Source organism: Aspergillus nidulans, chromosome I, assembly GCF_000011425.1.
Source record: "Aspergillus nidulans FGSC A4 chromosome I".
Classification (NCBI taxonomy): Eukaryota; Fungi; Ascomycota; class Eurotiomycetes; order Eurotiales; family Aspergillaceae; genus Aspergillus; species Aspergillus nidulans.
In genome coordinates, this window is record NC_066257.1 from 2,755,151 (window position 1) to 2,780,697 (window position 25,547).

At 50.5% G+C, this 25,547-nt stretch overlaps 8 protein-coding genes across 8 annotated transcripts, besides 1 other annotated feature; 4 read left to right on the forward strand and 4 right to left on the reverse strand.

Moving 5' to 3' along the window:
- Positions 1–25,547: part of a sequence feature (contig 1.111 1372..62418(1)) that runs on past both edges of the window.
- Positions 551–1,221, reverse strand: ANIA_06674 (uncharacterized protein; the record flags this gene model as incomplete). The annotated part of the gene is made up of 4 exons (XM_659186.1): positions 551–642; positions 702–776; positions 909–1,132; positions 1,199–1,221. The coding sequence occupies 4 exons, from the start codon at positions 1,219–1,221 to the stop codon at positions 551–553; spliced, it is 414 nt and encodes a 137-aa protein (XP_664278.1).
- ANIA_06675 (putative PHD finger domain protein) lies at positions 1,698–5,266 on the forward strand (the record flags this gene model as incomplete). Its single annotated transcript, XM_659187.1, has 2 exons — positions 1,698–4,183; positions 4,231–5,266. The coding sequence occupies 2 exons, from the start codon at positions 1,698–1,700 to the stop codon at positions 5,264–5,266; spliced, it is 3,522 nt and encodes a 1,173-aa protein (XP_664279.1).
- ANIA_06676 (RNA recognition motif domain-containing protein) lies at positions 5,695–6,992 on the forward strand (the record flags this gene model as incomplete). The annotated part of the gene is made up of 5 exons (XM_659188.2): positions 5,695–5,748; positions 5,866–5,929; positions 5,993–6,092; positions 6,159–6,505; positions 6,556–6,992. The coding sequence occupies exons 2-5, from the start codon at positions 5,890–5,892 to the stop codon at positions 6,990–6,992; spliced, it is 924 nt and encodes a 307-aa protein (XP_664280.1). The 5' UTR covers positions 5,695–5,748; positions 5,866–5,889.
- On the reverse strand, positions 8,194–9,326 carry ANIA_06677 (DPY30/SDC1 family protein; the record flags this gene model as incomplete). The annotated part of the gene is made up of 3 exons (XM_050613377.1): positions 8,194–8,725; positions 8,804–9,150; positions 9,309–9,326. The coding sequence occupies 3 exons, from the start codon at positions 9,324–9,326 to the stop codon at positions 8,635–8,637; spliced, it is 456 nt and encodes a 151-aa protein (XP_050467140.1). The 3' UTR covers positions 8,194–8,634.
- ANIA_06678 (fanconi-associated nuclease 1) lies at positions 9,768–12,497 on the forward strand (the record flags this gene model as incomplete). Its single annotated transcript, XM_659190.1, has 4 exons — positions 9,768–10,276; positions 10,345–11,803; positions 11,876–12,250; positions 12,471–12,497. 4 exons carry the CDS (start codon positions 9,768–9,770, stop codon positions 12,495–12,497), a joined length of 2,370 nt encoding a protein of 789 aa, XP_664282.1.
- On the reverse strand, positions 12,527–13,738 carry ANIA_06679 (ribosomal 40S subunit protein S13). The gene is made up of 4 exons (XM_050613380.1): positions 13,458–13,738; positions 13,368–13,400; positions 12,993–13,039; positions 12,527–12,938 (listed from the first exon to the last, which is right to left on the reverse strand). The coding sequence occupies exons 1-4, from the start codon at positions 13,657–13,659 to the stop codon at positions 12,765–12,767; spliced, it is 456 nt and encodes a 151-aa protein (XP_050467141.1). The 5' UTR covers positions 13,660–13,738; the 3' UTR covers positions 12,527–12,764.
- On the forward strand, positions 18,999–20,739 carry gprM (the record flags this gene model as incomplete). Its single annotated transcript, XM_659192.2, has 3 exons — positions 18,999–19,236; positions 19,293–19,376; positions 19,430–20,739. Exons 1-3 carry the CDS (start codon positions 19,161–19,163, stop codon positions 20,737–20,739), a joined length of 1,470 nt encoding a protein of 489 aa, XP_664284.1. The 5' UTR covers positions 18,999–19,160.
- ANIA_06681 (splicing factor u2af large subunit) lies at positions 23,221–25,530 on the reverse strand. Its single transcript, XM_050613384.1, has 7 exons — positions 25,332–25,530; positions 25,248–25,279; positions 24,735–25,200; positions 24,070–24,686; positions 23,763–24,024; positions 23,503–23,714; positions 23,221–23,453 (listed from the first exon to the last, which is right to left on the reverse strand). The coding sequence occupies exons 1-7, from the start codon at positions 25,357–25,359 to the stop codon at positions 23,427–23,429; spliced, it is 1,644 nt and encodes a 547-aa protein (XP_050467142.1). The 5' UTR covers positions 25,360–25,530; the 3' UTR covers positions 23,221–23,426.

Below are 25,547 nucleotides of genomic sequence, written 5' to 3' on the forward strand. Positions count from 1 at the left end.
ATCGATCATACACAACACTGACCACCAGGAGCCCATTGAGATCCGCAATGTTAGGGGTACTGGAGGAGTTTGTGTTAGGGATACATGGCTCTATTTGTGCAGGAATCCTATAAAAGCTCTCGTCAGCTTCGTAGGTTGCAAAAGGACAGGGAAACAGGCTTGTACGGGACACAATAGTGTCCTAGCTACAGGTTAATCCTTTCGCCTCTTAACCTCGTTCGTTCTAAGCATACTCGTCTCTTGTCAAAGTTCATGATCATGTTATTGTCATTACTATCAGTTGTTCCGCGCTACCGTAGGTACGCCAAACCCAGGTAACGCAATGCTATATGTCAGCCGTTCGTACCGCCAAGTCTAGTTTCGAGACATTGTTGCAATGACATGCATCTAGCCGATCGACAACCTAGCGAGATCACTCTCAACGGCCAAATTCTCATCGGTCGTCAAGACATAACCAGGGAATCAGAGTATCGGCAGAATCTTGTATTTTGTCGGAGCTTTCGCGCCCCAACCGCGTTCCAGCGCGCTTTAGTCTCCAGTATTCGTTGTATCAACCCCCGGCAACGCTTCCTCCCTGGCGTAGAGCAGTCACTTGCTTTCGAAGCTCGAGAAAGAAGTCTTTTCCACTCGCCATGGTATTCGCTACGAAGAGTTAGTCACTGCGACGTTATACCTAAGTCCTTAGGACAGAAGTAGCATACGATTCGAGCCCCACGGTCCACTCGCACGATTGTTTGCATCCTTTCCTTGGGCTTTGTAGAAGTAAGGTTTGGGCGCTAAAGTACAGCGGTCAGTGAGAGATTCGGAAACAACGTCGAGTTAGGATTGGCAAGTGTGCATACCTCCTGGGGCTGCAGTGAAGAAACTCGTTAGTGAACATGTTGACACCACAACAACCGGGCACTTACCTCTCCTGAGAGCGGTTTTCGCCTCCGCAGCATTGAAGCCTCCTACCGGAGTGTGTTGGTCTTGACTTGCAGCCGTAACCTCATCCGCCCAGCTAGTATGCGACGTATTCGAGCTCTGCTGGCCTCCACGGGACCCGCCGTGTGCGCTCATCGTCCTGGAGTTCGGTTGCCGCTGTCCGGATTGGCGGTTCTGATCGAACGCACGGCCGCCGCGCCAACTGGAACTGGATCTAAGTCAGTGGTCGAGTTGACGATGACAGGGAAAGTAGCAGGGGGGATGGAGAAATTACCGGTCATCAGCTGCGCCGCTCATGTTGTAAGACTAAGCTTCGGAGGTAAGCTTGATGCACGAGGATCACTGGGCTGGAATGCGACGGATGGGGTCGATGATGACTTATCGCCTGCTGTATTGGTAATACCGGCCACGGCCGAATAATACGTGGAATGAGAGCCTGAGTCTTCAGGCTCACAACAGGTGAACGAAGCTGGGATTGACCCACGCCTCCTTCTACACGCCGCGCAAGTTTAACCGACGACAGCTGCGCAGGCCTTGGTGTGTATCACTAACTGTGACCTTCCAGTCTTCTAGTGACTGGCGCGCGTCGTTTTCTCTGTTCTCGTCAGTCATGTTTGGCTTTTCCCAGGGACTGCGTCGTGTCTTGCGTTGTTATTCACCACATTGAGGCGGGTCTCAGATAAGCAAGCAACTGCTTCACAAACACGCTCGATTAAACCCTTCTGCTCGCATACCTTGCGCACTCCCGGCGCGATCAGCTCAGTATAATCACCATGGCGCCTTACACATCCCCCAAACGCTCTTCCCCCGGGGGCCCCCTGAAGAACGGATCAAAAACTCCCTTACTGGATTCTGGGAATTCGGAAACTCCAGTCGCTGACAACTTAGGCCCCATCATCAAGAAACGAAAATACGTGCCAGGCGGTCCAGGAGGTGGAGGAAGGTATATCGAAATCGAGGTTAGGGAAACACCAAAGCAGCCGAAGCCGAAACCCAAGCCAAAACAACCCAAGCCGAGCCCCGTGAAAAGGACCAGTTCCTCTATTTCTCGAACTCGGCATCAGTTGAGAGAGGCAGAATCGTCTGCGCAACCTGCCCAGTTACCTCCGCCCCCGCCGCCGGTCCATGCTCCTACCACACCCCCATCTACACGTCTCCGCAGGGAGAAGAGCCAGACCCGCGGACGATTTGGGTCATCAACAGCGGCAGCGCTGGCTTTACAGCAGGGCGATGGATATAAACCGCGAGAGGAACGGGGGTGGGAAGAGTTCCATCCGGAATTGGATATCGACGCTCAATTCCCTGTATTTCCTTCAGCAGAAGTGGATCGCCCGCCCCTGTCAGCGCAACTCGCCAGTATCTTGTCTCCGAACGGCCTTGATAAGACCAACGAGAATGATCCCGTCGCCGAGCTCATTCGTGCCCATGCTAATGGTACCGTCCAAACGCCTATCAAACGAAGGCCAGGGCGCCCTCCCCGGCGCCCAGAGGCCATCCTGCAGTCCCTTGGCGTTTTCACTCCCCAGCCCAAAGTCGTTCCTCCTCCCGGTCCCAACCCGCGCGAGAAGCTGACGCTACCGAAGCCCTCATTTCGACTGAAGGACCCCTTTACTTTCTATGATCAGCCCGGCGTCGGCCAACAGAACTACGTCGACCGGACTATGGCTAGTGTGGGATATCAGGAAAGTGACTTGTTTATTCGCCATGATCGCCGTTTGATCCGAATGCCTGAAGGTGCTCAGGAAGATGATCTTGATATTGGCAACCCATTGCTTGGCGAGGGGGAAGTCAATGCGGCCGTCGGCCGGGTGGAATATGATATGGATGAGCAGGATGAGAAGTGGCTAGAGGATTACAATGCAAAGCGGCGAGAGGATCAGTATGAGCCTATCAAGCCGGCCGTTTTTGAGATCACCATGACGAAGATTGAGAAGGAATGGCACAGTCTTGAAAAACGAATACCCAAACCAAACCCCAAGCCTCCGCAGACACAGCGTCCTCGATCAAGCTCCGCGGCTGCTGTCAACGGCGAGACCACAGGACCAGGTGAAGATCAGGACACGAAATGTGCTATCTGCGATGATGGCGATTGCGAGAATGCGAACGCGATTGTTTTCTGCGACGGCTGTGATCTCGCAGTGCACCAGGAATGTTATGGTGTACCTTTCATCCCCGAAGGACAGTGGCTGTGCCGGAAATGCCAGCTTATAGGAAGAGGGTCGCCAAACTGCATCTTCTGTCCGAACATTGAGGGCGCATTCAAACAAACCACCACTTCCAAGTGGTCACATCTTCTCTGCGCAATCTGGATTCCTGAAGTTTCTATTGGTAATCCTTCTTTGATGGAGCCTATTACCGATGTCGAAAAGGTTCCTAGGAGCCGGTGGAAACTCCAATGCTATATCTGCCGCCAGAAAATGGGCGCATCCATTCAATGCAGTAACAAAAATTGCTTCGTAGCATTTCATGTCACATGCGCCCGGCGAGCCCAACTTTATCTGAAAATGAAATCGGGGCACGGAAATTTAGCCGTGATGGACTCACATCTATTGAAAGCCTTTTGCGATAAGCATGTGCCTCCCGAGTGGCGTCGTGAACATGGTACCGACGCTGCTACAGCTGACGCAATCGAGTACTATCGTACAACTATGCAAGGCCGACGGTGGGGAGACAGTCAAGCTGCGGCTTTATCATTAGAGCCGGCCCACCCTCTTGGCGGTGGTCCGGAAGACGAAGATGGACAACGGACCCATACGCCGCGCATCACCCTTACCGTTGGGGGTAATAAACGGAAGCGGCCAAATGCCCCTAGGACTATTTGGAAGCTACCTTCTGGGGCTCCTGTCATTCCGCAGGTACTTCTCAATTCTGTCGTCGCATCTCTTCAGCGCTTCGGGGTTCGGCAAAGAAAACAGTATGCCGAGGATGCCTGCAAATACTGGACTCTGAAACGTGAGGCGCGACGAGGCGCAGCGCTTCTCAAGCGTCTACAGTTGCAATTAGAAACATTCTCCTCAATGGAGATGACGCGGAGGGATTATGCTGCTATGGGAGCTACTGGCAGCAAACGGCTCCAAAGACGCATCGAATTCGGGGATCGCTTATATCGCGATCTGGATCGGTTGAGGATGTTATGTGATGAGGTCAAGAAGCGTGAGAGGGAAAAGTTGAAGGATGCAGAGATGCTTCGAAATATCGTTGATACCGTCTACTTCCCGATTTTCCCCCTACTGTGGCCGATCTTCGAAAAGGCGCAAGTGTAAGCAGCCCTGCTCTTTCATCTCGGTCGCTGCTAACTTCTTCTAGACTAGATAGCAAGGGCTTCTTCAGGCGAGGACTTCTCGCAATACGCACCAAGTTGGAGCAACGATACTATCCATCTGTGTCGTCCTTCTCGGCTCACTTAGCCAGCATTTTCACCTCAGAGATTGGAGTCCAGCCAGCTGGCGATACCGCGGAGCTTCAGATGCAAATTAGTGGGCGGGCTCCTGAACTTAGTCTGGAGCAGCGTGAAAAGAGAAAGTTGGCGAAGCGGATTATCAAAGCCATTCAACCAGCACTGGAAGACGCTATCCGTAAAGAGAGCGAATTGACTCGCCAACCTTTCGAGCAGGAGCTCAAGGATTTGGATGTAATGCTTGGGGATGTCTCTTCCGGGAGAGGTTCTGAGATCGATTCTGCAGAGCGCCCAGGGGAGGAGGCTTTTGAGAAATCTGAGCTTCCGAATGGAGATACCGACAGTACGAATATGGATCCCAATTCTACGGCCAAGATGAAGTCTACAGAGGAGGTTTTAGAGAGCACGGAAACAAATACCCCTGGGGCAGAACCTTCCAAACTCACTGGATCTCAGGCCGCTCAGGCGGCTGCTACGGAAAATACCCCGGTGGACGTGCCGATGTCAGACGCTTCCACTACACAGCCTCCAAATGAAGCACAAGCAGCTATTACCCCTGAACTAGCTGAAGAACCAGGAGAAGCACCAGTAATTCAACAACAAACAAACCAAACTCCTCAAGTGCCACTGTCGCCTCCTGCCCTTGAGACCGATCAGCATCACCCGCTGGCTCGGGGAGGCATCCAATGGTATATGCAGCCTTTTGATCCTATGGGAACCACCATTCATGAGGAACGATGGACGGGTCGGGAGGTTATGCGTGGCCTAAGTGAGGAACTCAGCGAATTGGATGAGGAGGAACTGAATGACCTTGTTGACGAGGATGAGTTGGAAGAAAATGCTACTGGGACTGGCGTGTTCGCCAACCGCGCGCCAGACAGCTCGCGCGGAGAGCAAGGGGTGAAGGTCCATCGGACGCGGCGTAGATGGCGTGGCTTCAAATGATGTTTGCTTACTAGCAGTGTTTAATGGCCTCATTATAGCCTCTACATGTTGAGTTGATTTCGCTTGAATTACAACAGGCAGGCGTTCAAGGAAGCTTTGCATTTCTAGCTCTGATAATATCTATTCAAGGTTATCCCATGGGATGAAAGCAATAGCCAATCTCTTTCCTCGGCCTATCTCAAATTTTTGACAATCCTTTTACAGCCGTAGCTGACTTGGTAGCCTCGCTTTTCTGGCATCCAATAGCAATAAGAGCCGCGTGATTCTGGAATTCGCTCACCGCTTTCCAGCCTGAAGTGCCATTCGTGCTGCTCCCGGCTGCTGATTATTCCTCCTTTCATCATCAACATCGCCTCCCCATCCCTTCTTTCATCTCTCCTTCTTCTTTTCTTTATTTCTCCTTTCTCTTTTGTTTGCCAGGCTTCAATCCGGCAACAATATCGCAGCTTTGTTCTAGTTGCTCAACGGATCGCCCCTTCAAGGTATTCTCTCGCAGTGTTTATGCCGGAATTTTCTGCGCTTGCCCAAACATGACCGCGCTTTGTGTTACGCGCCCTCATCACATATAATTCATGTCCTAACTCTTCACGACGGCTTAGTCAATCATCTCAAAATCCATCGTCATGTCTGCCGAATACGAGCACGAAAACGGCCGTTATGATGGTACGTAAACTACTGTCGCCATGGAAGCGATCTCGATGGCATGGGTCTAACTTCAGTTCTTAGACGAGCCACGCTTCGCTCGCGACCGCAGCGCCTCTCCCCGTGATGAGCCGCGAGCCGATCGTGCCCGTAGCCGTTCTCCAAACGGTCGCCTTGACGAGCGGTATGTCGTCCTTTAGCATCGGCTGGAGACAATACGCGAGCATATATGCTGACGCTCAAATATCAGTGGTCCCATTGATCCCCGCAAGCAGCTTGATGATGACGAGGGTGCTGTCAACACTGGCTCTAACCTCTTCGTCACCGGAATCCACCCACGTCTGACTGAGTCCGACATCTCACGTCTGTTCGAAAAATACGGAGATGTTGAGAGCTGCTCGATCATGGTCGACCCTCATACTAAGGAGTCCCGAGGCTTTGGCTTCGTCAACATGGTGACTGCTGAGCAGGCAGATGCAGCCAAGGAGGGCTTGCAAGGTGAGGTTATTGAAGGCCGCACTCTAAGCATTGAAAAGGCTCGTCGTAGCCGTCCTAGAACCCCGACTCCCGGTAAATACTTTGGACCTCCCAAGCGTGGTAAGTCACCCTTTAGACCGCCGACGTGTCTCGGCTAATATGTATAACAGAGTTTGGTGGACGCCGAGGTGGCCGTGGCGACCGCTACGATGACCGACGTGGCGGCTACGGAGGCGGAAACTGGCGCCGTGGTGGTGATGACTACCGCGGCTACGGCCGCTACGACTCCTACAGCGACCGTCGCGACTACGGCGGCCGCGATTACCGTGATTATGGCCGTCGCGACTACCGTGACGACTATGCAGGCGGCCCTGGTGGCAGTGGCAGTGGTGGATACCGCGGTGGAGCTGACCGCTACGCCTCCGGTGGCCGTGAGGAACGGTACGGTCGTGATGAACGCCGCGATGATCGTCGTGACGAACGCCGTGGTTACTATGACCGTGATGCTAACCCTCCTAGTTACGGACATGGTGCTCCTTCACGCGACCCTTACCCCGGCCGTTCTTATGAACCTCGTGGTGGGGAAGATCGGTACGCCGGAAGGTAGGTCGATATTCGCCGGTGTTCAATAAATGCCTTTCCGCTTGGGCAGGGTGGCACACGACTCGAGGCTTTTTCCTATGTGTCTTTCTCGGCATCCTACCCTTTCCCTTTCCCCCTTGTCTTTAATGCTGTATTCCTTTCACCCCCACTTCTTATGTTCCTCGGTATGATCTTTTTCTGTTTTCTCGGATGGCACGATTCGTTGGGACCGACTCAACAAGTCAACGCTTGGGCGTCATTTATGTTTTTTTTTTTTTTTTTTACGGAGAAAAGTCATCGAATTCACAAATCCTGTTGGGCGAACTCGGAACGTCGTCAGCAAGCGGCCCATTCGACTGTTCCAGTCCTGCAGTCGGGACCTGGATAAAGGCTCGAAGATCTGATCGATACCCATCGGACGCAGGCTGATGTTTCTATGTTATTTCGCTCGATACACCGGAATCTATGGCGGCAGGGAAGTGCAGGGTTTCTTATCAACGTTGTAATTCCTCGATTGTCAGATGGGTCAGCACTTCTACATTTTCAGCTTCACCGGAAAATTGGTCGTTATCACGCTAGTCAGCTGTTCGCCTTTGTTTCGTCTTATACAACATTTTCTACGTAACGACTCGATTGTATTCGGCCAGGAGCACATTAAATCTGCCATGCATGCACTCTCATTCGCCCTCATCAAACAAGCAGACGACATGGAGTTCGGCCGTCACTCGCCAGTCCGCCATACCGTTTGTGCCTGTAGTACAGCCAGCGCGAGGAGCACAGCAGCTCTCGCCCTAGATGTCGACTTCCAAGACAGGCCCAACGTAACCGAGGACCATATCATATTTCTCAATTCTGTCTTGCCTTAATGAGGACTGGTCTCTCGAAAGGTAAGTTATGACGGCAACTGCTAATACAAACCCACCAGGCACACCGCTGTTGCCGTCGTCGTATTGTGATTTGAGCTCTGGGTGCAACCCTTTGCGCTACATCCTTGAAAGCTCTTTATGTGGGATGTTATTGGAATAATATTCCTATTGACGAGGTTGCTAAGGTTACTAGTTTTTACGCACACACTACGGCACACGTCTTGATGTTCTACCTCCGTTGTAGTCTCCCACGGCATCGCTCCTGTTTATGTCTCATCTCTGCGTTGCACTAACCAATGCCCCAGGAGACGCATATCCTTATAAGTTTCCAGCACTGGATTCTCTTTCGTCAATACCTCCAGGGATCGGGTTAATATATTTGTCTTGACTAGAGCTAGAGATAGAAACGCCACTTATTTGCCAGATTTTCCGTGTCCATTATTGATTTGACACCATCAAGGTCTAGCTCTTTCCGCGGCTCGTAGGCGGCATCAGCCGGCCATATGACAGTCTCGTTTTGCGTCTCCTTATACAAGTTCTTCACCTGCGCGAAATGGGCACCCTGTAGCACCAGGCCGTTTTTGGCATCGAATAAATGAGTACCAAGTAATAAGGTGGGGCGCAAGAACGGAGTGCGGGCTCCATGGTAAAGGTAGAAACAGGAAGCGCTGCGTTTGCTCTTCATGCAACAAACAATAGCCTATCTCTCTCACCTTGACCAGCCGCAAAGCCCATTCGCCTTACACAATGGTGCAATATACAAATACGTAGTAACCAAACTCAAGGCTAAGTTCTAGCCGATTACTCCGGCGCGTTCCCCGACTGAGGACCCTCGACCTCATTACTCTTCTGTATGAGGAACTCCCCCAGCACGCGCAGGGGGTTCGCAGGTCTGTTACATAGGTTAGCCAGACGCAGAAACTTAAGAAGCCAACCCTCAGGTATTTATAGAACTACTATGGGCTCATACTGCTCCTTTGTGACCGTTTTCATCCCTTCCAGCAAATACGGCACGATCTTCTCGTTCATGTAGACGCGCGCTGGAGCGCCGCCAGGGCGGACTGTTGAAGCGATCGGGTCAGCGGCTGCGGTGTGCGCGGATCCAGTCCCGGCTGAGGACAACTGGCTGGTTTCGTTGACCATTAAGTTTGTATTTGGATTCGGCTTTGGAGTTGCTGTTGGGGGAAAGTCTTGTGGTTGTGCGAATGTTGGCTGTGGTTGCGCTGGCGGGTGCGTTGTTGAAGTAGTGGTTGGCGTGAAACCAGAGTTGGAGTTGGGATTGAAAGTTGGAGAATGCGCGATTAGTGTAGTATTTGACTGGCGAGAAGTTATAAGAATCAAATCAATTGGAAGTTAATGAGAGGAGGTGGGTTATTCGAGGAATTTAAAAGCTAGAGGAATTGTTGGGCAGTATTTGACATTGGGCGGGCGGAGAGGACGGCGGAGAGAGGTGGACCGTAGTAGTATGGACTTACTGTTGGGTTGTCAGTCATAGCTGTTGACCATATGGCATCAATGACCAAAAACCTGTCACTATCATCGAAAAGATCCAGATTCTTTGTGAGATGCTGTGCTTATATGCCAGTTTTTCTTTCAGCATACACGATCGAATTGGATTGGTTCTTCCCCTTTTGCAGCTAAATTGAGCACGTGACCTCGTGTTTCGCCGACACGTGCTGGCGTATCACTTCACGCTCTGATCGAAAGTCTAGGGGAGAACAGGCGACGACGGGTCGTTGCTAGGAGATCTCGGTAACTGTTGTCTGTTCTGCTCTTTACAGTTGCTCTTGTCTTCCTTCCTTTCTCTAATTATCGCGGTGAATTGTGCCTGGAATGCCCTCGGTTGGTCCGAGATATTTATATATATTGATAACGCGCGATTACCTTATTTCGCTTTAGAATCCGATCGCTAAGTCGCGCACATTGCTCGCAGGATGTCCCTGTTTGATTATTGGGACACAAATCGCCCATCGATAAAACGCCGAAAGCTCGCAACTGAAGTGCCTTTGCCCTTAATAAAGACCCAACGAGACATCGCTGAAGTCCCTAAGGAGCCGCCATCAGACGAAAGTCAAAACCTCGAGACCGAGGACTTGGTGCGTCTCGCCTCGGCGGATGAAGGACCTTTAAATGAAAAAGATAACGGTGCTATTCCAGGCAGCCAGACTGAGCTCGAGTCTGCTCTTCCTCCCGTCGAAGCTGATACCAAAGCAATAGAGGAGTATGAGTTCTCACAGAAATCCGGGGACGACGAGGAAAAGGAGTTGTCTTTACAAGTGAGAATGCGGGACGGCAAATGGCGGAAGGGAAAGAGTTCGATATATGTCGATGCGTTCAATCTTGCTCTGGACACAGTTTTAGCTGAGGAAGCGCATCTTTTCAGTAAAGCTGAGAAAGAGGTCTTTCAGCATTGGCGGGAGTTGTCGTATGAGTCGCAGTATCTGTACGTCCCTGAGATCCTCGCTATGTTGCTCTTGGAGACTAAGGGTAAAAGTGTGACTGACTGGTCAGATATGTCCGCCTCTTTTTGCGCAAGACCTCTGCGTGGCATCGAGTCAATAAATTGGCCTACTACTCAGATATTGTTGATGTGCCGCAAGTTGTAGCCGATTTGCAGAAGACTAGAGAATTGTCTAGCTCTGGGGCTTCAAACGAACAGAATACGTCAGACACATACTCCTCATCTGATATAGGTCTGACTGGCGATTTCCGCTTTGCCAATACAGTAGATGAGATTACTACTGTGGAGGAAGCGGCGTCACTACTACTTCTTGATGAACTCAAGATTCTCGCGAAGGAGGCTAAGGTGCAGGGAAAGTCTAAGCAAGAGCTGATAACTGCTTTGCACAAGTCAAGCCAGAAACAGACAGGGCTTGAGTGGAATCCTCTAAATAACTCAAACCGGAAAGAGCATTTTGTCAAGAAGATTTTAAACTACACGGGAGATTGTATACGGCTGGCCCCCGGCCCTCATGCACTCTTTGAGCGAGTACATCTCGTCTTCTACCGATCCACGGAGTGGACGGAGAAATCCCTCACCACCATTATCCTTGCGAAGATTTCACGCAGGAATTTTCCCGAATACGTCGTCTGCCGCTCAGGCTCAATCTTTCCATCAAGAGAGATTCTCTTAGAGTTTGAATCGGCTTTGCGGACTCAGTACAAGATAGACAACTTCCTCGAATTCAGCGGAACACCGACGAAAAGCCGGCTACAGGAGATCAAAGACCTGGCATATGAAATCTATCCCCGATGGAAGATGCTTCTCGAGCAGGAGCAACAAAAGGAAGATACTAGCTACGAGTGTGGAGAGGGCGCATACCTTCGCCGCTTTTCGCCGGCTTGGGTGTACACTAGGATCTTGCACAAGGGACTCCTCCCTCTTGGTCGTTTCAAAGAGCATAAAGAGGAGCATAAAATGTTGTCTGAGCTACTTGCCCAGCGGCTATTCCATCCCGCCAGACGCGGCGCTTGGTACCAACGCAGAGCTCTCTTGGAAGAGCACTACATGTGGAGCCTGACACCGTTTGAAGGGCGCAACGAAGAAGCCCAGAAGAAACACTGGAAGCGCATCGCCCTGCGCACATGCGAGGAAGGCCTTGAGGATCCATTATGCCAATTAATTTACCATCACGACTTGCAGAAGCGGATCCAGAAGCTAGAAAAGGCGCTCAAAATCGTCAAACGGGAGCAGCACGATTTTGGGCACGTTGCGCTTAGCAAGCCAGAAGAGCGTATAGTTGAGGGTATCCAAATCGAACGAGAAAATTCCCCAGTTCGGACCCCAACATTCATCATGGACCACAACGAGGACGCTCTCACTCCACCACCCAAACGCAGCGGACCTACCATCTGGATCGACGAACATGGAGATGGAGCAGAATGCCGCGTCGAAGCCATGTGCCTCAGTTGGTACCGAGACCATGGCTGGAAGGGATATCACTCTGAGGGTGGTATTTTGCGCACCCTAGTAAGCGTCCTTTTTCTATCATAAACGTACCCATATATCCACCTATACAAGAACTAACCATAAACAACTCAGTTCGCCTATCTCTTTTACGACATAATCTTCACGTACATTCCCAATGTTTTCCAGACAATCTTTCAAAGTTGCCCCTTAGACTTGCACACAGACGCCTTCTACCCCTCCCGCGCGTCAGAGATAAACCACCGTCTTGTGCAGATTGCTAACGGCGACGCCACTTCCCTAATCCACTCCGTTCACGCCCGGTACTCAGAGACACAGCCCTGCGCCATCGGCCTCGACTGGTCGTTCCCGCTTGAGGATTTGCTCGAAATAGCCGAATGTTTCAAGGGGGAAGCGCTGGCTGCCATCTGTAAGATTATGGCACAGGAGTATCAGGCGCGCGGTGGCGGTGTGCCGGATTTATTTCTTTGGAGTGTTGAACGAAAAGAGGTGTGTTTTGTGGAGGTGAAAAGTGCTAATGATCGGTTAAGTGATACACAGAGATTGTGGATTCATGTGTTGCTCGGATTTGGGGTGAAGGTTGAGCTTTGTAATGCAGTTGCTAGAAAGGTTAGGAGGGTTTGAAGCGGGCATACGCTTGAGTTTACATGGGGTCGGTGGTTAATAGCTCGTAGATGAGATTTAGACATATACTATAGATAATCAAGAGACAAATATGCGACCCCAGCGGCAATAGTCATATATCCTACCACGATAAAAAGCAATTAGTTCAAGAACGTTTTCTTTTTATTTCACCGACTTGTGGTAAGTCATAGTCTTGCTAGCATTGATGATCCTAACTAAGCCCAGCACCGCTTCTCTCCTTTCAAGCAACCATCCATTTCGGAATGATCACGAAACAGAAAGAGACGATATTTGAACGGCGCGACCTCGACCTGTCGAGAAAGCTCAACCCAACCCAGACCTGGAATATCACACACTGAGCTGATACAAAGCTCACCGCTTAAGCAACCATGGTGCTGGCAGTAGCGGACTCGTACTTCCAGGTGGGGGGGAGGACACCGACGGTCTTGTAGTAGCGGGACAGACGGTGGATACGAGACTCAATGAGAATGAGGCGGAACTTGCTGTCCTTGTCCTTGCGGTTGCGCTCAAGGTGCTTGCGGACGGCGACGGCCTGAACAAGGTAATTAGCGGGGCCTGAAAATAGCTGAAGACCGAAGTAGTTTACCTTCTTGATGAGGTGGTACAGGTCCTCAGGGATCTCGGGGGCAAGGCCTGTGGGACATCACTCTGTCAGCCTTTGTTGACCAAGCAGAGGCATAACCGCAACTGCATTTCTGCGAGCTGGGTGGCTATTACAATGGTGTGCTGGGAAGGTCGGGTTTGTCGCGAGATTTGGAACGCAGATTCGTGCTAGGTTGTCAAGGGTTCATCGAGACGGATTGTAGACCTGCTACCGGTCTTCGCTCCATCTGCATGAAGTCTCCTCTTTTATAGAAGCAAACGGTTCGACCTAGTCCTGCTGCCCCAAATCTCCGACGCAGAATCCTCTCTTCGCCCAGCACAACCAGACTACGCTAAGGAATCAAAGGTGATGTCGTACCGTTGGACTTCAGAATACGGAGGATCTTGTTACCTGCGACTTGTTAGCACACAAATCCATCTTCCCAGTTCCCGAACAGGAAAATCTTACCAGTGACAGTCTTAACCTGGGCAACACCGTGGCTGTCACGAAGGACAACACCAATCTGGGAGGGAGAAGCACCCTTACGGGCGAGCTTGCAGATGTGGTCGACAACCTGCTCAGGAGTGATCTTGACCCAGGGAGCGGGGGTGCGAGAGTAAGGCAGAGCAGAGGAGGCAATGCCCTTTCCCTTGGAGTGAAGACGACCCATTGTGAGTGTTGAGGTGAGTGGTGTGTGAGGTTGTCGGACGGGTTGCGGTTATTGGCGATAGCAAGTCGGTCGGAAAGGAAGTCGAGCGAATCTCGAATTTCGCGACATCGAAGGTTTAGAATTGATGTGGGGATAGGTCACGTGAAATAACTTATTGTGGGTCACGTGGTCTGGTTTCGCTTAGCGTTTAATGATTTTTTCTTGTCTTTATCACTACGACCGCTCCTATTCTGAATTGGACTGTCACAGCAGAAGATCCTGTCGGTCGGTCATGGGGCATTTTCCCTTTGACCACAAGAAAGACATCGATGCTATGCTACGTGTCTATTAGAGAGGAAGAGAGAGAAGGGAGAAGAGACGAAAGAAGTTTGTGATCCGCTCTGGGTTGCATAAAAGTCCAGGTAAGCTTCTCCAACACCTACCTCTCTCACCTTTGCATGATGAAACACACCTTTTCTTTCAATAATTTCTGGTACCTCTTATGTCAGGGTCTCAGTCCTCGTGATTGAGCCCAATGATCTAAATGGACTTCTGATACCATCTCGATTTGCAACCATCACTCAGCCGCTGTTGTCAAAAACAGAGCTAACTAATAAATAGGTCATGGAACACACTCTTTAGATAATGCCCATTTTATATCATCCTCGGTCTGGATTGCGACTCGGGGCTCGACTTTTTATCTCATATAGCATACGTAGTCTTCAATGAAATTCTTCCTCATTACCTCTTTGAAGCTTGTTTCGTGTTCAGACTTATACTGAACCACTAGGGTTGTCGGGTAGGATACTGGACAGCCTGGACTTGACCAGGCTCCTGCTTGTCAATATACGCTACCAGCCTGCCAGAATTTCATCCTAGTTGTCGGGTAGCTGCTGTGATATTCTTGCCTTTATCCCAGCTCAATGGTTTACCACATACCGGCCGTAGACAACTCTATTGCCATGGAAAGGGCTCTAGGTTTGTGTACTTGAGCAAGACGAGCTCTTGGCATGCTGCGCAATGCTAGAACAGGACAGGTTGTAGCAACTGCGCTCAGAAATTGGCATCCAAGAGGTAAGGGGACTGTACGTTTCCAGCCCTACATAGCATGCATCATTCAGAATATCTTGATGCAAGTTGCAAGCTTTCTGCGGTTGTACCACACTGCTTTCCAAGCCACCAAAGCGCTCCAAGCTGAATCGTGGTGTAGAAGACTAGAAGCAAGAATGTGCATGAACAGCTCCCTTCCTGCAGCCTTGTGTTTAGGGGTATCCTTGATCATGGTCCCTAACTTCGTGCAGGCTCGCGGAGTAATATCTGCGCGGAGTTCCAGCACAGTACTTCTGTGCCTACACTATTCCGAGACATCCATTCAGCAGGCGGCATATTTTTGCGTGTAACGTTGAAGCGGATTTTTGGGCACTGATTGCAGATGGCGTTAGTGATGACGACACACTGGACCGATCCTGGATCAAGGTCCTTTGTCAACCCTTGTACACCATCAATGAATGAAGATTCCGGTTAGACAAATGGCGTAGCCCGGCTTCAAGTGGCTGATCAATGATAAAGGAAGCTGCGCCCTTGGATACCTACGCCTTTCACAACAAACAGCTGTTAGGCTGGTCGAGAGTGGAAGGGCGAGAAATGGAGCGAGAAGTATTCGAGTGTCATGTGTACAATCCGCACCCTTGGCCCGGCAGTATCGCAATTCAATAGGTACGCTTGAAGATAAGAGCTCAGCTCGGCAGGACAATATGTATAACCAGCCGGCCACCCAGTGTTGGCTGTTGGTCAGTGGGAAGAATATGGGAAATGGATCGAATCCTAGGAGAACCAGATACGAAAGTTCGTATCGAATTCACAAATCAGAGCCGTAATACGAGTCAAGTAATGTTTTGTAAAGACGATGGCAGTACAGAATCAACAACTCATTCGCACCTGAATCGGTATGTCCAGGCGCTGCACCCGGGCGTAGAGAAAGCAATCAGAATTCAAAAGCTGCAGGTGAAGTCAAGACAAAGCTGCCGAATCTCACGGGCTGCAGCCACGTAACGAATAGACCAACCTACAATCGCCGTGAGTGGCTCGCCTGCAGAACCAACAGGTCTCACGGTCACCTTTAGCCCTAAGTAAGCGGCCCCGATTGGCCGGGCGCAGATGTGATCTTGCCGACCGCGCGCTTATGCGTTGTCCACACAGAAGAGGTATCTGCAGCGTCACTAGGATGAGAGATATGTGGAGGATCGACAAAACACGCCACGGTTGTGAATATGTGATGTTGATGAGATCCTTGGGAACGTGACCTGAGCTTGATCCTTCAGTATGTCGACTGTGCCACCAGCAAGACATAGCAGCTTGATCTGACAGCCAAGATGTCCTATCGCTTTGAAGAAAGAAGGATCTCGATAGGGTAGATGTTGCCACTTCTACTGGTCGATGACTTCTTGGACTATACCCTCAGCAGACGGAACCCTCCGATCTCCGTGTGTGCAGGTTAGGAATCCTGGTCTACTCGTCTGCTGCGGCAAATCGCCATTTATGCGTCGCGATACCGTCAAAATGGAAAGGTGAACCACCAGCAGCTCTCCGGAGCATCAAAAACTGCATGGCCAAGCAATCATAATCAGGCACAAACCTTGCGTTCCCAATTTCGACTTCCATAGCCTCATTCGATTCTAGAAAAGGCCTTGCGCTTCACTAGCTCTGGTGATGGCGATGGCTCCGCGTAATCCCATCAAATGTTCTGAGTTGTAGGCATTGTTGTTCAAACAAAGCGGACCCAACATAATGTCGTCGATTGTGAATAATGCAAGTCTTGTGCGCTGACAGAGAAGCAAGTCTTTTTCAAACACTGGAAACTTCGCTGGACAGGCTCAACAGACTGTTCCAGCGGAGATGAGTGCCGGTTAGAGTCGAAGTTGACAGAGCATTAAGAGAACTTCACTGCTTACCACAAGGCCGGAGTAAGCTGCGAGCAGTTAGTGATAGTCGTGTCGTATTTTATATATTGTGGCTGTTATCGCAGGGCCTCGAGCGTTACACTAACTCTAATTTCCTTCTGCTGGTTGGTATGATTTGGATAGAATCAATATGCGACTTGTGGTTGAGGCGAATTTCACACCATGCTAGTAATTTCGCGACAGAGTCTTGGACTCTTGATTGATCCTGGGCGCAATATTACTCCGTAGTGTTGTTACAAACACTTCGATGAAGCCTGAAATAGATCTCCACATATGGAACGAACTAGCGGCGTCTCACTCCGTTTTTGGCCCAGACAGACACGATGGCTATGGCATGCCCACAAACCGCTAGTTACCGCGTCGGCGAGGACAATTACGCGAGTAGTCACAGCCTACAGGCGTTCTAGGTCTGGATCTAATACTAGAAAAGAAGTTCGTGTGGATCATGCTTAACTGCTTTTTGACGCTTGAAACAAATGGACAAGCTGAGATCGGCGTCGCAGCAATTCGTCGAAAGAACTCAAGAAGATGCGACAATCTATACTTGATTGCGAAAAAGCTCGAACCTCGTGCGCGACAGTTGAAGATACTGTGCCATTGTGCCAGATTTTCTGGAACCGGTTCGGGAACCGACTTTCTGCCGAATTTTCATGGTTGCTCGTTGGCCAAGAAAGGCACAGGAACACTAATCGAGCACGCGCGCAGGTTGCCCTATTCAGAGTTAGTCTCGCATGGACGCCTAAATGGTGGCCAGACTTTGAGGCTCTATACCAATGCTCATCTCAAAATGAAATATCTCGGCAGGCATGGAAAATAATTTGAGTCCGTGATTGCTGACGTACGAAGAATCCGATGCCATCAGAGTATCATTTCGGAAGACCTCGAAATCATACCCGCAAGCCGAAGCGAAGCGAAACTTTAAATGACATATTCTGGAGCGATCATTGCGTGGGAAAACCCACTCTGTACGTGGAAAGTTGAGACTTAAGGATACTCACGAGTCGTATACCGGCGTCGATTCGCCAAACGGTGTACCGTGTGGAGGAAACACAGGAGGCCTCAACTCCCAGTGGATCAAGCTGCCTCAAAAATATCCCGGTCAGCCACTGGCATAGATGCTGGATTAAGGCCCATGGCTGAATACTCAGGCAGAGTATAAATGACAATATCATTCAGAACGGGAATAAGCAGCTAAAATTTCCGGAATAGAGCGGTTGTTATTCGCTCAATGAGTAACGGTCACACAGCCGAGCTGACAGACGCTGCCATGCGCCAGTGACCTCGTGCAAAAGTCGACGACAAGGCACCAGGGGCAAGGTTGCAGCAGCTGCGGCCGTGATGAAGAGACGGCCGAAGTTTCTTTGGGCGACAGCTTCAATCAGCATGGACGAGCCACGGAAAATGCATGGCTAATGCCGCCTTGAGGCACTAGGTCTGGACTTGATACTGTTTGTAGTATAGCGGGAGGCGAGTGGAGGGCTGGCGGATGGCCTGACGGAGCCGCGGATCCTTGTCAGCTGCGGGTAAACGTACAGTAGCAGCCACCACTGGGCTGGACTATCGGGGTGACTTACTCGAGGAACAGTGTTTAGGAGAAGGCAACTCACGGAGCAATAGCGGACGGTGTTATTTCGACTATGGCGAGTCGAAATTTCCGGCGTTCTGGGTACGGCACTCCCTGATCCTTGCTGGGAGACTTTGCAACTTCTCGTGGCGTACTGCGTACTCCGTACTAACACTCCAGGCTCAGGGCAACAAGAGGCGGGAGACTAAAATAGATCGCGGATGGTGAATCGTGGAGCAATTGATGGTGACCGGCGAGCCTGTGAGCCTCTCGACGTCGACCGAAGAAAGAAAGAGTTCTCGATGAGAGTGGGAATGGATTAATTACCTAATTACCAGTAAGATTCGATACGATACGGTACCCCGCTGACCAGCCCTTACGCCCACTTTGGCTCATTTTGATACACCTCTAGGTTCTGGTCACCGGCTGATTGGAACCGCACAAGACTCTAGCGTGTTGCTTTCAGTACCCATGCGTTTCTTTGGACTCTGGGTGAGTCTGGATGCACACTACTCCAGTGCTCTCCACCTATCCCTCACTCGCCCCCCTTGATGCCAAGTCTGTCTCCGCCGTTGTCTCGAGGGTTCTCTTGCAGGGCTCAATCCAATCATGTCCAGCTGGAGGCAATTCGCGTTGACTTCCGTGCCTGCGGGTGAACAGACCTCCAGCTTGCTCATCATTCGTCCCACAAATCTCTTTTCATCGATGCTGCTAGGAACCGTCAATCCGTCACAGACCAGCCCGTACTATATCTGGCTGTGCCTCGCCCCTCTCTCACCCACGCCTGCTTCTCCCTCCTTTTCTGCTCTTGATGCGATAACTTGATAATCACATCGTTCGCTCAACCGCAGTCGTCGCGCAGCTGCGAGCCTCTGCCACGAGGTCTCCGACCCCGAATCCACACACAGGACACTGCACCCGAGATATGACCAACACGCTCAACGTCGCATCGGCCGCATCAGTTACGTTTCAAGAATTGCAATAGTGACACTTGCAGCATGTCTGGGAACAATCTGCATGGAGAGTGTCCAGTTCCGTACTACCAGGAGTCTTTCTTCGACACGGATGGTGGATGTACGTTGTTACTTAACATCTCCAGGCTCAACACCACCAGCTAATGCGATCAATAGTTCTCCAAGGACGTCTCTGTCAGGCCTTGGGCAATGTCACCTGCTGCCTGCCATGCCCGCAGGCATCATGGATGTGGGGTGAAGGTACGGCTCCACTCACTGACGCTCTCATACTCTTTACTGACACCATCTCGCAGACATCCAAGAACAAACGAAAATCGCAAGCTGGGTTTCCGTCGCCGTATTACCGCTCTGCATTTTCCTACTCGTATCCTATGCGGTATTGCCGGCGAAGCGTACCCATCGTCACTACTTGAGCATCTGCTTCACTTTGGGCATTTGCTGCATGCAGATTGCATTTATTATCCCTCTCGGTACGAAGCCGGACCAATGCTACAACGAAATCACGCCTAGGGACATGTACTCCAGCTTATCATGCGCCTTTACCGGCGCAATGCTTCTCTTCGGCGGATGGGTGGTTGTGGTGTTCAGCTTTATCCGCACCGTTGCGTTCCATCTTCAAGTCTGCTGGGAGGTCATCCTTGGCCCTCGGTTTATGTGGGGGGCATTTATTTGTGGGTTGGGCGTACCCATCATTGGAACGTCTGTGATGCTTGTCTTAACCGGGGTATCGTTTCGATTCGGGGACGTGTGTCACATCAATATCGACAAGAGTTTGCAGGACTACTGGATACCCGTGATAGCGTTTTCAGGCGCAGCCCTGATCATGCAGTTCACCACCATGGGATACTGCGTGCACATCTACATCAAGTCTCTCTACGACACCGCTTCGACCACCAACAGCTCCAATGTTCATTCCTACACCGCAAGTGCGGTCACCCTGAGCGCGCGTCAAGCATACCGCCGCGTCCGCAAGATTCTCAAGCTGCAATGGCGAAGCAACTGTCTTGTCCTCGTCATCCTCGCCAACGTCCTCATTTTCGCTGTGATTTTCATCAGAACAAATAACCAGACCGAAATGACGGCGGAAAATCTCGAAAAAGCGCTACCGTGGCTTCTATGTCTCGCAGCTAGCGAAGGCGACGCGAAAAAATGCGTCGACAAAGCTGAAGAATTCGGACCAAAGAAAGCAACACTGCTTGCGCTCCTCATCCTGCTAACCCTCGTTGGATTTTGGAACTTCATCCTCTTCGCGCGTCCGTCCATGTTCGTGGGATGGTGGGATCTGCTGTTCCGGTCCAAGGACAATGCCCAATTTGAATTTGTATCTGCCGACGCTCGGAAGAAACGCAGCGACGCAAGCAACTACGAGATGCTATCACCCTACAAGAACCCCGAGCCATACGTGGAGCCCTCCGCGGAGCCCCAGATTCGCTCCCCTAGCCCCGCGTACACATCACGGACACTGAGTCCCGACCTGAATAACCACTACGGCCGGGACGCGCGGTATGTGCGGCCGTCAATGAGCTTCTCTGTTCCACGACCCCCGACCTCTCCAGGCAGGGATTGGGATCCAGCGACTACATTTGCGCAGGGATACCGATGACAGTTGGTTCTCTCATTTTTATGTTCCATATGTTATTATGTTTAAAAAAGCAATGTATATCTACGACGCGCACGACTATACCCTAATTTCCTTTTTTTTTTTTTTTTTTCTCCTGTTTGTTCAGCAGGTCAGGTATTCTGACGTGCATATTCGCCGGAATAGCCACGGCACCGGCCAAGACGCCGAGGGGCCATACAATTCCGCTTCTTTTTGCCTTGACTATTTACATCGCAAGCCGACGTGTTACAAGGGCCGGAGTATTCAGGAGTAAAATGGCGTACAACCTGGATTTCTTAGAAGGAGCGCATGGGGTTTAGGACCTGGCATAGCAATACAATAATGTTACGTTCAATAGTTTGAGGAGCGCGACGTCAGTAGGTTGGCAGTTTGGACCAGAGTTGGTAGGTGATGCCTGACACTTCCATGGATGCTCTTCCTTGCAGATCATACGACGCGCAAGCCTAAAATACCGAGCACAAGCAATAGTACGAGTTCGAGTCCCTACCCATCAACTACCCATCAATCTCATTGAAACCGGTAGGTATCAAGTAGATCTGCACCACCACCCGTGGTAAAATCCACTTCCAAACCAACGAACCTTTCCCTGAATTTTTAGATATGGTGGAGCTGGAGGTGCTCTGGGTATGGTTATCCAATACTAGACGGAAAGCCCTGGACTTGACGTCTGGAGAACGTCAGCCCAATCTGACTCGACAGGCATTACTCTTTCTCAGTCCCATGACTGCCTACCTGCTCAGTAGCTAGTTTCTACTTTCTAAATCCAATGGAAACAGAGAAGTTTACATGCAGCACCAATTGTTTTAGGCGGGATAGTCGAACTGTAGTCTGAAACCCATTCTCCTCACCGGCCACCCATGGATCCTCCTTAGTGTTCAGGTAAACTACTGCGCCTGCACACATGGTTAGACATAGAATGGATGTCGCTTCCTTCGCCTCTTCTCACCACGTGGAAAGTCTTGAAGTCTTGGAACCGAACTTGAAACCACCGGGCCCAACTCAAATAAACATTTCTAGCCAGCCCTTATCATATACTAGGAACATGGTGGCCCTGTACAGTAGAACGTGGCTAGGCAGACTTAGCCCCGGGATTTCGCATTCCAGAATGTTTCTGATTTTCCCTATCCCTGCTAATATTTCATTATTTCTTCATCCTATACATGATATAAGTGCCAATAGATAAACCCCGCCGGAGCACCCCGGCGTTACGCAGCTACCATCACCGGGGACACAAAAAGCGCACCTTCATCTATTTCGGGAACTCACCCCGTTGAGCGTAGCGTCGAGATGGCATTACCGTGCCAAACCCTACGGTACCCTTATCTTTGCTCGTTATCGGGTTGGTTGGATGGAATAGGGTAGTACCAGTCTACCCCCGGGCCAGGAACGTAGAGCTAGTTTACCCAGTCAGCTGGAATCATGGTTGGAATGATTCTCCTTACTGTGTCAGGCTCGGTCGCACCTCGCTCCTATTACCCGCAGACATATTTTGCTTGTCGTTCACTATAGTCCGTACCTGTCAGAATTTAGCGGAAAGTCAATCCGAGTCATGGTCCTTTTGGCTTGCGCTACTCTGAGGTTCCTTCCGTACCGAACTGGCGACGGACTGAGGCTGGAATAGCAGTAGATCGCCGTGATAGTGTTGGGGTAAGACGGTATTCATCATACAGAGTAGGCAGGTCGATTTGGTCGAGGTTACAGGGCTCGGAGACCCGGAAGTACAGTAATTAGTGCGTTATCTACACTATACACTATATACCAAAGTACGAAGCTAAAGCAGTTTGTATCGGTATCTGTATTACGCTGTCAGAAACAATATATTCTATACTCAATTAATTCCAATGGTACGAGCCCGATGAGGTAGATCATTTCATCTTCTCCAGCAATGATAGACAAACTTGTTCAATGTTGATTTGACTATATTATGTTCAATATTCACTGTTAATTGTCAATTCATTTTAATTCAATTTAATTCATTTCGTTCCACAATGTCATTATTTAAGTGGAGATCCACGTATTTGCCCAATTTTCATCTCGAAAACAATATATATGGAACAAACTGTGGATCGAGATATCACTCAATCTCAATCTGAGTATCGAAATCGAACTACGCAGTTACCCGCTAGGACGAAGGTGGTTCAATGTAGCGTGGTTGAGTGGAATCGCTCTTCCCCTCAACTTTCCCCGCAAAAGCCGTTCCATCTACTTCGGCATATTGAATGGTGCTGCTGGGGTGTTCATCCTTGCCTCGGTCTGGGGTTAACATAAACAGAGGGCAGCACCAGTACAAGAGGGCGAATGGGCAGTTGAGTCCCTGGTCAGTTTCATGTGATACACTTGTCGACGATGGGATTCGGCGTGTAAACTAGCGTATTTAGTAATACTAGCTCGAGGCCCAAGCTTAAGCTCTACTTACAGGGTGTCTAATTGTCTATGGACAGGCAGACTGAACTAATTCTCCATTTTGATCATCAATGCCAGACCGCAGAATTGACTACTGGGACACTAGGACAAACCAGAAAGAGGTTGGATCTTTGCATTGATCGCTATGATACATCATTAATTCAAGGAGAAGCCTGGCCCTGTTGATCTCCCGGGAATCTCAGATATAAAGGATAGATAGAAACATCGTGGGATGAGCAAGATATAAGACGTTTCAATATGGCGAACTACCAGGCATTGACGTCAAAGTTTTCCTGCAACCGTTAGACAACTGTTGTTTCCTGAGCGATCTATGAAACTTACCTCGGAGAAGTAAGTCGTGACGACTGTCCGGTCGGAAAACTTCCTGCCCGCGAGCGATTTCAATGCCGCTGTTGTCGCTTCAATGGTTTCAAACTTGACAAAGATCTTGCCCACGCCTGGAGACTGTCGGCTGCCGCCGGTCGGGCGTGGGATCTTTAGTTCAAGAACACGGCCGAACTTGGAACACTCGTCGCGTACATCGTCGCAGATTTCTGTCTCGTCAGAACACCACTAATCAATGAGAAAGAGACGGAACTTACCCTCGTAATCCTCGTTGTCCATGAGTTCCTCCGGAGTCACCATGTTCAACAGCTGCAACACACGGCTGCTCTCCAGATCCTGAGACGTGGTTTTGGCGAACATTGACATCGCATTGACCCCCATGTCCAACCCAGCTGCCTGAGTCATTCCGATACTAGCCCGGACAACCTTGAGGTGCCGGTCTCCCAACTCCATGCCGTTGAGACCTTGGACGGCGATGGTAGTAGTGTTAGGATCAGCGTACTCGCAGAAAGCAATTCCCTGCCACGATTAGCTATGCACGTCATCAAGACTTCAAGAACTTACCCGAGATTCCTCCGTCGAAGAGTCTTTCACCAGAACAAAAGACTTGAGCTCGCCGAAGGACTTCAGCAGCATTGTTACCGGCTCTTCTGGAATGTATTGCGGAATATTTGAGACACAGATCTTGTTGGGTGAGTCTGGAACATCCTTCATGCCAGACGCTCCTTCCAGATCCTGCTCAGCGAGGTTGGGGACAATGTAGTCCTTGGGTCGTCGCACTTCCAATCCCTTAGCTGCACCATTTTCCCCGTTACTCTCATGCTCTCCCATAGTTATGCCATCCAAAGCAAGCGCCACTGTGGTATCATTGGGTGACTTGAACTCCAGCAGTGCAAAAGAGTGGTCGTCGGAGATCTGGGCTGAGATACATGGGTCCACGCTTTGGATAACATTCAAACCGTTGAGTTGAAGGTTGAAGAAAGAAACCAAGTTTTCTACAGTCGCGTTCGGCGGCAGGTTGTACACGAACAGACGTTTCGCCTGTCGAGAATTGGACGGCTTAAGCGCCGAGGTATCTGCAGAGCCACCGCCCGACTGGTTCATGAAAGCCTGAAGGCGGCTGGGGTCCATCGGCTGCTGTCGAGGAGCCCCGGGAAGGGGAAACATGCCTAAATCGTCAGCTGTGCTCTACACGGTAGGCGCTTTGCCAAGGCAGAAGCAATCCTTACCTGATAGCTTTGCCTGCTCCGCGGTGACATTCTCGTATCCAGGAGGCTTGATGTCCCACTGTGTCAGGCGCCGCTTGCGCGTTAACACGGACGGCACATCGGTCAAGTCGGGCGTCGGCTCCCTTTTACGTGAAGGAGAGGGGCTCCTCTTTCGATCTCTCCTGTCTCCTCCGCGCTCCCGGTCGCCGCGATCTCTCCTAGGCCGATCCTCGAATAAATCTCTATCTCTCTCGCGACGCGATGGCCGATCATCGTAGTCTCTGCGTCGGCGATCGCCTCGCTCCCGGTCATAATCCCGATCATCCCTACGGCTCGAGTAGCGATCCTCCCGTTCCCTTGCGCGGTAGTCACGACTAGAGGAGTATGAATCAGCTTCGGCTTCGCGCCGAGAGCTTCTGGAACCGTAATGTGGCGATCTTGACCGTCTTCTCTCCCCTCTATCTCCACGTTCGCGTCTCTCGTCGCGCTATCCGAATGTTAATAGAGCTCTGTGAATCAAAACTAAATACTCACGTAGTGGTCCCTTGGGCGACCAGAATCTGCACCTGAGTGAATTAGCATAATTCAAGCCAGCTAGTCAGCATAAAAGCAGCTTACCTCTAGAGGAATAAGTATCGCCGTTCATCCTGAAACGAGCACGATTTCACTTCTGAGCTCCTTTCGAACTTTGTCGTTTCGGGTGGCAATGCCGCGGTCGAAATGCTACCGAGAGACCTGCGGAACTGCAGAAAAGAAATATACTCTGAAAACAATGGGTATAACTCGAAAATTAAGGTCCAGAAGTCGGCGAATAATCTCTGGATGGAAGCTGCT